At 64.3% G+C, this 13788-nt stretch overlaps 1 protein-coding gene across 8 annotated transcripts in view; it reads left to right on the forward strand.

Moving 5' to 3' along the window:
- Positions 1-13788, forward strand: part of TSC2 (tuberous sclerosis 2) — a 30729-nt gene that overhangs the window by 14296 nt on the left and 2645 nt on the right. Inside the window, exons 17-34 of one of the 8 annotated variants that reach the window (XM_018039824.1) lie at positions 1086-1208; positions 1806-1912; positions 2075-2225; positions 2834-2956; positions 3416-3550; positions 4746-4935; positions 5705-5798; positions 6002-6104; positions 6321-6415; positions 7425-7553; positions 8912-9076; positions 9220-9372; positions 9497-9609; positions 10040-10255; positions 10702-10905; positions 11474-11542; positions 12722-12852; positions 13248-13747. In XM_018039824.1, coding sequence (XP_017895313.1) covers positions 1086-1208; positions 1806-1912; positions 2075-2225; positions 2834-2956; positions 3416-3550; positions 4746-4935; positions 5705-5798; positions 6002-6104; positions 6321-6415; positions 7425-7553; positions 8912-9076; positions 9220-9372; positions 9497-9609; positions 10040-10255; positions 10702-10905; positions 11474-11542; positions 12722-12852; positions 13248-13747 — 2801 coding nt within the window. 8 annotated transcript variants of the gene reach the window in all.

Genomic DNA, 13788 nt, shown 5'->3' on the forward strand with positions numbered 1-13788 from the left:
CCTCTGCTGGCCACCACCCTCCATCGCTGACGGGCAAGGCACCGCGGTGCTACTTAAGGTCACCTGCCAGGATCTGTATTGTGTAAAATGAAATGTTTGAGTCAGTTGGCTCATCAACTACTTTGTAAAACATTGATGGTAGGACAGTTCCCGTAAAGTTTACCCCTGGTGGAGTTTTATTACCTGGCGTGGAAGTTCAAAACGTATTTGATACAAATACTGAACAGCACCTCCTGAGCATCTTGTCGGCAGGAGCCTTATGCTCCCTGTGTCCTGACTTGAGGGGTCATGGGGAGCCCTGTGGTCTGGATGGACCAGAACCCTACTGCAGGGAAGGAGGGAGAGATGGTCTTGCTCTCACTTGAAAATCCAGCCTGGAGACCTGGGGCTGTCAAGTGTGTGTGTGTGCGTGCGTGTGTGTGTCTGTGTGTGTGTGTGTGTGTCTGTACAGTGATATATGTTTTAAGTCTCCTCCAAGACTTAGAGTACCACAGAGGGGACCTCAGGCCCCCCCCCGTAACCCCTGACCCCTTCCCCCAAACCAGGCTGCTGGCAGCCCTGAGCGCCATCTGCCTGCCTACCCCCTCAGGTCTCGCCTCTTAGGGAGGTTTCCTTGACCTTGTGGAGGGGGTGGGGACGACCGCCCCACCGCGAGGGGACAGCCCCCTTCATGGGCCACACGGGGCACACACACCTCCTGCCATGCAGGGTGACCCCCACCCCCAGGTCCTCCTGCTTCACCTCGTGGTGTTGAGAAGGTGCTGTCAGTGCACGTGGGTCCTGCCACACGTGGCTGTGCCGTCGGGCAGTTTCCCTGGTTTCTTATCTGATTCCCTTGACAACACAGACACGTGACTTGTCTCTGATGTTTCGCCTTCACCAAGCGGGGGGCATGAGGGGCAGTACCTGTGGAAGGAAGCCCCTGAGTGGCGTTGGTGGCTCGCAGGGTTTTTCCGTTTTAAAGGGTGTTGGGTGTGGCCAGTTATCTCGGTGCCTGCCGGGCTGCTCCCCCGGACACCACGGTGCTGGCTCCCTGGCTGCATCTCAGCCTCCTGCCCTCGCTGTGACCGGCACTCTCTCTGCAGACCAAGCTGTATGCCCTGCCCGCCAGCCATGCCACACGTGTGTATGAGACGCTGGTCAGCCACATTCAGCTCCACTACAAGCACAGCTACACCCTGCCCATTGCCAGCAGCATCCGTCTGCAGGTGTGTGCCGGGGCGCCCAGCACCCACTGGCTGGAGGGGTGGCGGGCCCTGGGGGTCTGCAGCAGACCCCCCCTCGCGCCAGCTGAGGCTGCTGCTTCCCTGGCCTGTGGTCTGTGCGCCTCTCAGTCACGTGGGGTTCTGAGATGGGGGCGGAGAGCAGGAGTTGTCCTGACTTCCAGGGGGCCCTGGTGCCCCAGAGCCTGATGCTGGAGGGCAGGGCGGGGCACCCTGGCTCAAGCTTCTGCCTGGGGAGCTGGCAGCAGGGTGAGCAGAGGTCACTGGGATGGGAGCCCTGTCCCTCATGGAGCATCCACCTGAGGAGACGGCCCTCTGTGTTTGGGGGGCGAGGGTGTCCTGAGCAGAGCTCTGCTGTCAGTATCCCGGGCCATATGTTGCTGCCTGGCCAAATGCCAGGCATCCGTTCCCTGCCTCACTGCTCTGGGTGAGAGGCAGGTGTTGCCCAGCTCTTGTGGGGATCACCGGCCCTATGGGGAGGCCGCGGGTGCTGTGACGTTGGGGTGGCCTCCCCTGCTGAGAGTCTGCGTGGCTGGGCGGCCATGTCCTGCTCTGTTGGACCGCGCCGCCCGCTCTCCGCAGGCCTTCGACTTCCTGCTGCAGCTGCGGGCCGACTCACTGCACCGCCTGGGCCTGCCCAGCAAAGATGGGCTCGTGAGGTTCAGCCCCTACTGCGTCTGTGACTACCTGTACGTCCAGGGCCTGGGGCGGGGTGGCGGCTGGCTCTGGGGCAGGGGATGGCTCCAGAGGGCTTGGCGGGCAGCCCTGGTTGCGGCTTGGGGCCTGCGTCCATCCTTAGCCTGCTGGAGAGGGAGCTCTGGCCTCAGCGCATCTCCCGCTCGCTCCCACAGGGAGACAGAGAGGAGCTCCGACAAGAAGGCCGGGGGGCCGCTGTCCCCGCCTGCCGGGCCCCCTGGCCCCGCACCCGCGGGCCCTGCCGTGCGCCTCGGCTCCCTGCCCTACTCCCTGCTCTTCCGTGTTCTGCTGCAGTGTCTGAAGCAGGTGAGAGGCTGGGCTCCCAGTGACACTGGGTCAGACCGAGCTTTCTGGGTCCTCCCCAGGCACTCAGCTCTTCCCCGTGGTGACCGTGGCGGGTGACCATGGCGGGTGCTCAAGTCTGAGGGCCCTCAGTGGTTCCATAGCGGAGTGCTGAGTGCCTGCCGTGGGCAGTGCGTCCCTGGAAGCTGGGTGTGGAGCCCAGGAGACCTGCCTCTGGGAAGTGGTTGTGGTACGAGAGTGAAAGGTGTGGACAAACAGCTGGATTGTAGGGTGGGGCGTGCCTCCAGGGAGGCTCTGACTAGCCATTGGGGCTGGGGGCCTTTTATGTTGTGAGGTGTGAGGGGGTGGGTGAGGGCAGTCTTGGAAGGCGGGAGATTCCAGCAGCAGGAGGGAGCCAGGCCTGGCGGTGGGGTGGGTAAGTTGCCTGCACTGGAGGTGTAGCCGGGCCTCCCGCCCACCTGGCGTCTGGAGGCGGTGCCCACAGTCCAGGACTGACCCTCCAAGTGCGAGCTGCAGGGACACAGGGCCAGGTCATGCAGGAGAGCAGGTCCGAGCCCTGCTGCTGCCCAGACGGAGCTCCCAGCCCTGAGACCCGTCTCCTGTTGCTGCAGGAGACCGACTGGAAGGTGCTGAAGCTGGTGCTCAGCAAGCTGCCCGAGTCGCTGCGCTATAAGGTCCTCATCTTCACCTCCCCGTGCAGCGTCGACCAGCTGTCCGCCGCCCTCTGCTCCATGGTGCGCCTTCCACTCTGGCCCTCCCCCTGGTCCACGGAGCCTGGGAGGTGGTCGGGGCCACATATAGCACAAACAAGTTTGCCTCAGAGACTCGTCCCTGGCTGGAGCGCAGCAGGGGCCTCCAGGACCCCATCGTCCCGTCCCTGCTCGCCGGTGGGGGATCAGGGGCCTCAGTGAAGGGCTGAGCTCACAGGCCCAGATGGGGTCCTGACCCCTCCCTGCTCCTCCAAGGAGCTCCGTGTTACAGGCATCCCGTTTCCTGTCTCCCTAGCAGGTCCGCAGGTGTCCTCCCGCTGCTCTGAGAAAGCAGACTGCTGGTTAGAAAGGGCAGTAGGAGGGTCCCAGGCCTTTGGCCCATCCTCCCGCTGGGCCTCCATTCTCAGGGGCCTGCCTGGGTCCCTGGCCACCTGGCTTGATCTCTCTGTCGACAGAGCTTCACATCTGGGCTGTGGCTGTTAGCTTTCAGGTCCCAAGACCCTGGAGCGGCTCCGAGGCACCCCAGAAGGCTTCTCCAGAACCGACCTGCATCTTGCTGTGGTTCCCGTGCTGACAGCCCTGATCTCTTATCATAACTACTTGGACAAAACTAGACAGGTACCAGGCGGGAGAGGGATAGGACGCTGGCCTCAGTCAGAGTGGCCCAGTGTCTTCCTTATAACCTGGTGCTGGGCCAGGGCAAGGGCAGCTGGTTTTGTTTCCCTCTGGGGCCACCGCAGGCAAGGGCTGACCCAGCCTAGAACCACGGATGTTTGGACTCACTGGTGCTCCCGAGTTCTCTCCGGGTGTGGGCTTATACAGTACTTGAATGTGCTCTCCCAAAGCAGCCCCGTTTTCTTTTTAAGGAGCATTGCTTGGCTTGCCCTTGCTCCAGCTTTAGGGTAGGTGCTCAGCCTCCTTACTGACCTGGGCGTGTGTGGAGAGGCAGGGTGGCCAGGCTGAGGGCCCCTGCTTCTCTCTGTTTCCATATCTGTCATCAGGAGCAATAAGCACACACAGTAAAGCTTGTCTCCTCAGGTCCACACTGCTGGGTACAAGGCCTGCAAGGAGCCAGTGCCTCATTCTTTAAGCTCCCGACACTTGTCTTTGTCACCCTGCCCTTATTGAGCAGGGAGCAGAAGTGCTTGGATGATCAGGGCAAGGCGAGGCGCGGCGCTGGACAAGGACCGTGTGGGCCCTGAGCCCACGCGCCCGGTCAGCGCTGCCGGGGGCTAACTGCCCACTCGCACTCCTGGGGATCGTGAGCCTCAGCTCCTCCTGTGTGGCCTGGCCTGGTTTTCAGGGCTACACTCCTGGGGTAGCTGGCCATACTGGGCTGAAGGTTCCCCAAGGACCCATGAGGCCCAGAGTGTTACTGGGGGTCGGGGAGCTGGCTGTGGGATGTCAGAAGCACTCAGGGCCCAGATGGTTTGCCCTGAGGCTGCGGCCTGAGCCGGCACTTGTCTCCTGGGAACTTGGCCCAGGGTGGATGTGGGCCCAGCCACCTCGCCAGGGCAGACAGCTGGGGATTCGAGAGCCCAGGGAGTTGAGCCCAGCGTGTCCTGGCTCTGGATCGGGCGGGGGGTACATGGCGAGGTGTCAGGGAGGCCTCGCTGTCCACTGGGCGTGGGGGGCTTAGCTGCTGGTGGTGCCGCCGCTTGGGGGCCCTGAGACCTGGGGTAGGCCCTTGGCTTCCCCCTCTAGGGTGGAGGCGGAGAGGCTGGGCCCTGGCTACGCAGAGGGGCTCCCTGGGCGGGCGGGGGCGCGGGCCAGCCTGAGGTGGGCCCGGTGCGAGCCATCGTGCCGTCCACAGCGGGAGGTGGTGTACTGCCTGGAGCAGGGCCTCATCCACCGCTGTGCCGGCCAGTGTGTGGTGGCGCTGGCCGTGTGCAGCGTGGAGATGCCTGCCGTCGTCCTCAAGGCGCTGCCTGTCCTGGTCGTGAAGCTCACGCACATCTCGGCCACGGCCAGCATGGCCATCCCGCTCCTCGAGTTCCTGTCCAGTAGGTGTCTGTGGCTGCGCCCATGTGTGCCGGGATGGGTGTCAGCAGGGTGGGCTCTCGAGTCTGGGGCTGCGCCTCGCCTGAAATAACCTTTCCCAACTCTCACCTCCCCTTGCTGCAGGTAGGTGTGCTGTGCCCCATGGGCCCCTCCGCTGCCTCAGGGCCTTTGCACCCTCCACCCCCCATGCTTGAGGGCTTTCCCTCCTGGCCCCTCAGGGTCAGTGGCCAGAAGCTGCCCGTTGGCTGGCCCTGGGCCCTGTGCTTGCCCGGCTTTCAGCCTTCCCTTTGTCCCCTCAGCACAGCCACAGCTCGGAGAGCCTCTCACCTCTCAGGCTGGGGTGTCCAGGAGCTGGGGGTGCCTGGCTCGCCCCTTCCTTCCCAGTGTCCCTGGGTATCTGGCTCTTAGCAGGCCTTGGCCACGTGGACAGCAGGAGCAGGGCAGGGCTTTGCTTCTGTAAAAGGCCACCTGGGACCAGCCACGACTGCGTGTTCTGTTTGTTTACAACGTTTCGTAAAGATGGAAAGCGTTTGTAGCTCACAGGACATAAAGTGAGGCTGTATGGAGCCAGGGGCCCGTTGTTTGCAGCCCTTGGAACCAAGACCCAGGGGCATGTTCGGGTGCCCGCTTTCACTCCTTGGCTGCCCTCTCGGGTCAGAGCAGTGAGGCTGGCTCTAGATTCATGGCACAGGGCACTGGTGCCCAGCCCTGCTGCGGCTGTGCGCGTGTCTGCCCAGCCACCGGGCCTCTCACTGGCTCTGCTTGTTGCAGCTCTGGCCAGGCTGCCTCACCTCTACAGGAACTTCGCAGCAGAGCAGTATGCCAGCGTGTTTGCCATCTCCCTGCCGTATACCAACCCCTCCAAGTAAGTGCTAGCCATATGTCCCTGCAAGCCTCCTCCTCCTCGGTGTGGCCCAGGCCAGCTGGAGGCCTCTGCTCACCGGAGGCCAGGCCTTTGGGCAGAGAAGGCCTGCTTGGTCTTGGCGCCTCTGACCTGCCGCCCTCCATCCTGGCACATTTCCCTGGGTCCCTCCCCGGGCCACCAGCACCTCCTTTTCTCCTCGGCAGGTTCAATCAGTATATCGTGTGCCTGGCCCATCACGTCATAGCCATGTGGTTCATCAGGTGCCGCCTGCCCTTCCGGAAGGACTTTGTTCCTTACATCACCAAGGTGAGCCGGCGAGGCTGTTGGCCGTCCACGACTGGAGCAGGGTGACCAGTAGGAGGGGAGGTGGGCACCTCTGGGGCACAACTTGTGGCCGTCCATGTCCTGGGCCTGTGGCTTGCCCCAGGCTCACGGGGTCCCTGGGTGGCCCTGGCAGGGGCAGCGGGAGAAAGCCTGTGGGCGCCTCCTGGCCTGTGGCTCAGCTCCACTCCTCTCTGCCAGGGTCTGCGCTCCAACGTCCTCCTGTCTTTTGATGACACTCCCGAGAAGGACAGCTTCAGAGCGCGGAGCACCAGTCTCAACGAGAGGCCCAAGAGGTGCGGGGCCTGTGTGGGCGGGGCAGGCCTGCCAGTGGGGCCGCATGGTGAGGAGGCCAGGGCTGCCTGGCTGCCCCAGGCCACAGAATGGAGAGGCTGGGAGGCAGGCGGCCCCAGAAGGCTGGAGAGGCCCGTGCCCCCTGGGGCCTCAGTGTGGCTGAGCCTGCATGCTGGATCCTGGCTGGTCCTGCCTGGATGGTGGGCGAGTACAGACTCGCCGAGCTGGAGATTGGGGTGCCAGGTAGTTCTAGGGCATCTGGATTTGGGGCTGACTCCACCGAATGAGCCCAGGGTTGACTCCTGAGAAGCCCACACCCAGCCTGGAGCCTCAGACCGCGGTGGCCTGCTCCCCCGAGCTCTCACCCAGCCCACTGCCAACCAGGGACACGCTCTTCATCTCAGCTGCTTTCGCCAAATCTGAGAAGAGCCGTGCTAGGCCTCGTGTTCTTGTTTTGCATTCCATTTGAACGGCTGCCCCCCCCCCCGTCCCACCCCCCTCCTTCCGGTCCAGCTTTCCTGGCTCTTCCTGGTGGGAATACGGCATTTTCCAGAAGTCAGTGTGACCTGAGTCAGAGGCTGTTCTCTCAGGGTCCCAGCGGCTGGGGCTGGGCCTGCGGTTAGAACTGGCCTTTTCTGGAGCTGTGCCCCTCAGGGCCCCAGCAGCTGGTCCCGAGCGGGGGGGCGGGACACCTGGTCAGCACAGCCTGGAATCTGCCGTGCGGTGCGGTCCACACACGTTTAATTTGCACTGATGTTCTTTGTTTTAGTATCATGCGTGAAACCTTACTTTCTTGCCGTCATGTTTACGCAGTGTATTTTCATGCGTTTTTGTTTTCTGTTTCTCCCCCTGCTAACTGGCCTCTGGCATGGTTTTTTGTCCATCTCACCCGTGGGCTCTCCATCCTGACCCTGTGGCCTGTGACCTTTCCTCCTCATCCCTCCAATGGCTTGTCCTCCCTGCCGGGAGCTGGGCTCTCTGGGGCTTGGGCCTTCCTTCCTCACCTGGTAGTTTGAGGATAGCCAGACCCCCCAAGCAAGGCTTGAATAACTCTCCACCCGTGAAAGAACTCCAGGAGAGCTCTGCAGCCGACGCCTTCCGGTGCCGCAGCGTCAGTGTGTCTGAGCGTGTGGTCCGCAGGTAGTGGGCTCTGCCGGGCGGGGGGCTCGGACCCTGGAGCTGGGCCTGTGAGTGGCGCTGCCAGGCGGGAGCACCCGGGTGGTGGTGCATGCGGCTGCTTGCATGACCTCGTCACCTGCCCATGCCCTCCCCGGCCACAGTGGAGGAGAGCCCGCCCGGCAGCCCTTGGGCCGTGTGCCTGGGGCTCTGGGGCGGGGAGCCTGGTGGAGAGGGCTGGAAAGGTTGCATTCTGTCACCTGGCCTCAAACTAGCGTGGGCTAGCTGCACGGCGTGCTCAGAGGCCGGCCTGGGGGCCCGAAGCGGGATGACCTTTGTGAGGCAGCTGGTGTCCAGTGGCAGCGCCCATAGGCCTGTCCTGGAGGTCAGGGGCTTTTGTAAACTAAAGCCACACCCATGCCGGTCACCTGAGGACACTCTCCAGGGTTTGGCTTTTCTCTCACGTTCTCTTGAGTGGGCTTTCTTCTTGACTTTTTCCTCTGGGAAAGGTCTGCTTTCTGTAGCAGGTGAGAGGGAACGGGGGCTTCTGTGTAGGGCAGTGGGCCGGGGGCCAGCCTGCAAGGGGCCGGGCGCAGAAGGCCTGACCTCCCCAGGGGTGCGGCCTCGTCACTTCCCCTGCTGTGTCTTGGGGCTCTTGAGGGGTTGGGTTCACTGCTTCATGCCCATGGGCCAGGCTACACCGTCTTCTCACCTGGAAGCCCCCTCAGGCCTCAGCATCCCACAGCTCGGAGACCCAGCCCCTTGCTGATGCCTAGCTCGGGCCCCAGCCTGAGCCTGGCTTCCCTGAGGGGGGTTTGACCTGGATGGGAGTCAGGGCTGCGGAGCCCTGTTTTCAATAACTTATAAGCAAAACTGAGCCATGGGGGCGTGAAATGTGTATTGGAGTGAGACCTGCACACACCCCTCCTCCTGGTCACGGGGCAGGGTTCGGCGGCCAAGTGTGGGGGTGAATGCAGAGCCTCACATGGGACCCAGACGCTGCCCGTCCTCCATGGGAGGGCCTGGGGGCAGAATGCAATCTTTGTCTGTGTCCCGTGGTCTCTGCGTCTGTGCATGACTCCACTGTTCTGCCACAAAGGGGCCACCTAATTCTCCTGTGCTTCGGTGAGGGGCCAGCCTCTCTCCCCGTCTCTGAGGACTCTGCTCCGACAAGCTGGCCTGGGTCTCTCCATGAGCCCCTGTCTGCCCGCCCCCGGGGCGGTGTGTCCAGTCTTTGCCAAGCTGTGGTTCGATGGGCCACGTGCCCTGCGGGGTCTTTCTGAGCGCGGCCCTCTCCGCACCTGCATGCCTTGAGCTTTGGCCCCTGTGGTAGACGGCTAGGCCCCTGCCAGCACCTGACCTTGCCATGGCTCCTCTTCCAGCAGGATCCAGACCTCTCTCACGAGCGCCAGCTTGGGGTCTGCAGATGAGAACTCGATGGCCCAGGCCGACGACAACTTGAAAAACCTCCACCTGGAGCTCACAGAGACGTGTCTGGACATGATGGCCAGATACGTGTTCTCCAATTTCACGGCAGTCCCCAAGAGGTGTGAGTCGGCTCCAGGACGGGGCAGGGCTGTACTCTTCTGTGACTGCATTCGGTCTGAGTGGCCTCAGGAGTGATATGGGGGTGCCTTGGCCGTTCAGGGCGCCCACCCAGTGAGGTGTTGACCGACTCCTGTGCTTTCAGGTCCCCTGTAGGAGAGTTCCTTCTGGCTGGTGGCAGGACCAAAACCTGGCTGGTTGGGAACAAGCTTGTCACCGTGACGACGAGCGTGGGGACCGGGACCCGGTCACTGCTAGGCCTGGACTCGGGAGAGCTCCAGGGCGGCCCGGAGTTGAGGTGACCACTGCTTTCTGCCTCTGGCTGCCTGGCCTACATCCTGAGCCCACGCCTGCGTGAGAGTGTCAGATCACCTGAGCCCATGAAGTACCTCAGTCACACTCTGGGGACCTTCTATCCTCAGCTCTGACCCCAGCGTGCACGTGAGACAGACAAAGGAGGCACCCGCCAAGCTGGAGTCCCAAGCTGGGCAGCAGGTGTACCACGGAGCCCGGGACCGGGTCCGTTCCATGTCCGGTGAGCCTCCGCCCCACCCTGCCTCCCCCACAGGGCCTCTGCGAGGCCCAGAAAGGCCCGGGAGCCTCGGCGCAGGGCAGTCTGTTCAGACCTGACCCCGGCTCTGAGGAACTCGTGCTGTCTGCAAGCCCTCCCCACCGGGCGAGGAGGGGCCGCTGCTTCTGCTATGAGCCATCAGTCCAGCCCACCCCTGGGGCTTTCTCTGCTGTCATTTAAATGATCCATGGTCTGACTGGGGGATTCTGGTGCCCTTACCTGCTGTCCTGGGTCTACCAAGGCTAACTCGACACTGTCCAAGGGCCATGCCTGGGGAGGGCCAGGCTGCCTGGGCCCCAGCTTGGAGTTTGGCAGCCGGGGCCCCCGCTGGAGCAGCCAGGCTTGTTGGGCCAAGCGGTGGTGGTCGCCAGCCCTCGCCTCTCCTCCTCCTCAGGGGGCCATGGCCTTCGTGTGGGTGCCTTGGACGCTCCAGCCTGCCACTTCCCTGGCAGCCCCACATCCCTGGGCTCCCAGACTGCTCCAGCCGGCCAGCCTGAGAAGGCCTCAGCTGGCAGCCCGCTCCCAGCGCAGAAAGAGAAGACAAACTTGGCCGCTTACGTGCCCCTGCTGACCCAGGGCTGGGCGGAGATCCTGGTCCGCAGGCCCACAGGTACCCAGGGGTGGGCCCACGCTCTGCCAGCCTGGGCTGCTGTCAGCATGTGGCATGCACAGTGACGCAGCGCTCTGGACACGCGGGAGCTGGTGGCGGCCGGTCGGGAGGGCACCTTGAGCTGAGTCCCCAGGGGTGGACGTGAGGGCCGGGCGGCGGCTGGTCTGCTCAGGCTGCCACAGCAAAGCCCTGCCAGCTGGGCGGCTGTAACCACAGGATCTCCTGCCTCCCGGCCCGCGAGCCGAGCGTCAGGGCTGTGGACGGGCTTGCTTCTCCCGTGGCTGTCTTCTCGCTGGCTCCTTACACGGTCGTCCCCCTGTGTCTTAGTCGTCCTTTGTCGTGTGGACTCTGGTCAGAGCAGAGCAAGGCACAGCCAGGGCTGCCCAGGGAGGGCGGAGGGCAGGGCTGCTGGGGGTGCTGTGCTGAGCCCTGAGCCCGCCCCGCAGGGAACACCAGCTGGCTGATGAGCCTGGAGAACCCGCTCAGCCCCTTCTCCTCGGACATCAACAGCATGCCGCTGCAGGAGCTGTCCAATGCCCTCATGGCTGCCGAGCGCTTCAAGGAACGCCGCGACACAGCCCTGTACAAGTCGCTGTCAGTGCCGGCGGCCGGCTCGGCCAAGCCATCCCCGCCCCCACGCTGCAACACAGGTGAGCGCTGGCCCCCGCCCGCCTGTGCGCCCCGTCTGAGGGCGGATGCCCGCGTGGGGTCCCAGGCCATCTTGGCACTGCCAGCCTTGGGTGCTGAGGAGGTCGGCTGCACGCAGGGCACACTAATTTGCAGACCTGGCGCTTGAGAGCAGGGCCTGCTCCTGGGGGAACCTCCTTTGGAGACGTGCCATGAATCGGTGGCTTGAGGCCCCGCTCAGCTGGCCCTGCTCGTGGGGTGGACACGGGTCTTGCTCTGCACCCTCCTCGGGCACACGGCGCTCCTGCTGCTGGGGTGTGGGTGTGGACGCGCCAAGCTCACCTGTGCCCGTCTGCGCCGCCCTCCTCGCCGCTTCCCTGTGGCCGGGTGACTGCTCGTGAGGAGGAGAGGCGCACTCCTGTCCCCGGCGTGTGCCTGAGCAGCTGGGAGCGCTGGCGTGCGCGCCGGCTGCTGGCCGCCCCTCTCTCTCCCCAGGCTCGGGTCCTTGCAGGACCGGCGGTGCCTTTCCTCTCTGCTCGGCTGTGCGTGGCCTTCCTCCTGCTGACGGGCCGCTCACGGTTTCCCTTGCAGTGGCCTCTTTCTCCTCCCTGTGCCAGTCCAGGTGCCAAGGAAAGCTGCACAGGAGCATTTCCTGGGCAGGTATTCGTACGCTCTTTAAGGAAAGCGGTATTTGCTGCAGAGCGCCGCTCTGCCTCGTAGATGCTGTGTCATCGTCCCTCCTCCGGTCACCCCTCCCCGACCCCGTCTGAGCCTCTCATCGCCTCAGGGAGCCGTCCCCGACTCGCAGGAGAACATCGGTGCAGGATGCCTGTGCTTTGTCAGCGGGAACCCCCACTGCCTTGTGCCCTCCATGCCTGAGTTCTGTTCCCAAGCCTGTCAGGCCCTCTCAGCCCCGTCTTCAGCTTGAGGGGGTGACCTGGGCGACTGCACCCCAGAGGCCAGCGGAGGACAGAGCTGCCCTGCCCTGGCTCTGGTGCTGACGGGCCTTGTGAGCCCACAAATGGGGTGTGTCTGCCGTACACACGGGCTGCCCGAGGGCCCCGCAGGCTGGCTTGCAGCCCGTTGCTCCCAGGCCCCGACCAGAGGGTGTGGCTGGCCAGGCGCTCCAGCCGCCCTGGTCCCCCACATGGGCAGGACTGGCTCGGGGCGGGCACGGCAGGGCTTCTCGAGGCGGCAAACACACTGCACAGTGCGGGGCTGCGCTGACTCGGTCGCTTCTTCTCAGTCCCTCGCCCTGGTGCTGGCACAGGAAACCTGGCTTGGGGTCATGCTCCCTCCTTAGCTGCCTGGCTCTGGGTCGGTATGGACTCAGCAGGCGAGCCTCCACCCTTCGGAACACTTCAGAGCCCATGTGCCCACGGGGCCCCTCACTTGTCTCTCCCTTGGGCCTGGCAGGGAGGAGCTCGGAATTCTCCCGGCTCCTGAGGGCTGTTCAAGGCCCCTCCTCTGGGCCGGGGCCTGTCTCAGGCAGGGGCTTCTGCAAAGGGGTCCCATCTGTCCTTGCCCACCTGCCTTGCCTGGGGAGCTCCCCGGGAGAGCTACAGGGGCAGCTTCTGTGGATGCTGGGATCCACTCCAAGGGGCCAGGTGCCCCCCATCTTGACCCCTGGGAGCCCATGAAGAGACCCCTTGTGCAGGGCACTCCGTGTCCTTCTCCAGCTGGCTCGATGGGAGGGGGTGGCTCAGAGCCCCCAGCAGGAGAGCCTTGGGCCAGGCCCTGCTGGGGAGCCGCTGTGCCCTCTCATGGGGAAACCCGGTGCCCTGAGGCCACGTGAGTCCTGGACGGGCCACACCCAGCAGCACGTCTGTGTCCTTCCAGATTCCGCGGTAGTCCTGGAGGAGGGAGGTCCAGGCGAGGCCAGTTTGTCTGCAGAGCCTCCCGAGTTGGAAGACTTCGAGGCAACACTGGGCTCCGATGGGCACTGTGGGCGCAGCGACGCTTTCAGCAGGGTGAGTGCAGTTGGGGGAACCGCCTGAGGGGCCTGTAGGTGTCACCCCCTGCTGGGGGTACGGTGGGGCTGAGCCGCTATAGGCTGGTTTGCTCTGCACTTCCACCACCCCCCCATCCCTGTGCGTATCCCTGTTGTGGGGCAGCCTGGGGTTCCCTGCAGTGGTCTGCCCGGGGCTGTAGCCCCTCCACGCCAGCATCCTGTAGCCTGGGGCCTTCGCTCTGCTGCTGAGCGAAGGGCACGAGAAGCGCTTTTGGGGAAGGGGAACCACTAGCTCCGTGCTGGCCGCTCTGAGGCCCCGGCTGGGGATGGGTGGGGCCTTGCTTCTCTAGGTAAACCTGGGTGGGCTCTGCAGTGCCTCCTGGTGAGTGTTTCCTTTGGATCCATTCTTCCCAGTCATCTTCCACCTCCAGCCAGGAGGAGAAGTCATTCCACGCCGAGGAGTTGCCTCCTGGGGGCATCCCCATCGAGCGGGCGGTCTCCTCGGAGGGCTCCCGGGCCTCCGTGGACCTCGCCTTCCAGCCCTCTCAGCCCCTGAGCAAGTCCAGCTCGTCGCCTGAGCTGCAGACCCTGCAGGACATCCTGGGGGACCCCGGGGACAAGGCTGAGGTTGGCCGGCTGAGCCCTGAGGCCAAGGCTCGGTCGCAGTCAGGGATCCTGGACGGGGAAGGTGCTCCCTGGTCAGCCCCGGGTGAGGAACGCCGGGGCCGGGGCCCCACCCAGCCAGAGGGCCCCCTGCCTTCCAGCTGTCCCCGCTCCCCCAGTGGGCTGCGGCCCCGAGGCTACACCATCTCGGATTCGGCCCCGTCACGCAGGGGCAAGAGGGTGGAGAGGGATGCCTTCAAGAGCCGGGCAGGGACCTCCAACACCGAGAAGGTGCCAGGCATCAACCCCAGGTGAGCCCCGCCCTCCTGGTGCCCCCGTGGGGGCCTGGTAC

Source organism: Capra hircus, chromosome 25 (assembly GCF_001704415.2).
Source record: "Capra hircus breed San Clemente chromosome 25, ASM170441v1, whole genome shotgun sequence".
In the NCBI taxonomy this organism is placed as follows: Eukaryota; Metazoa; Chordata; class Mammalia; order Artiodactyla; family Bovidae; genus Capra; species Capra hircus.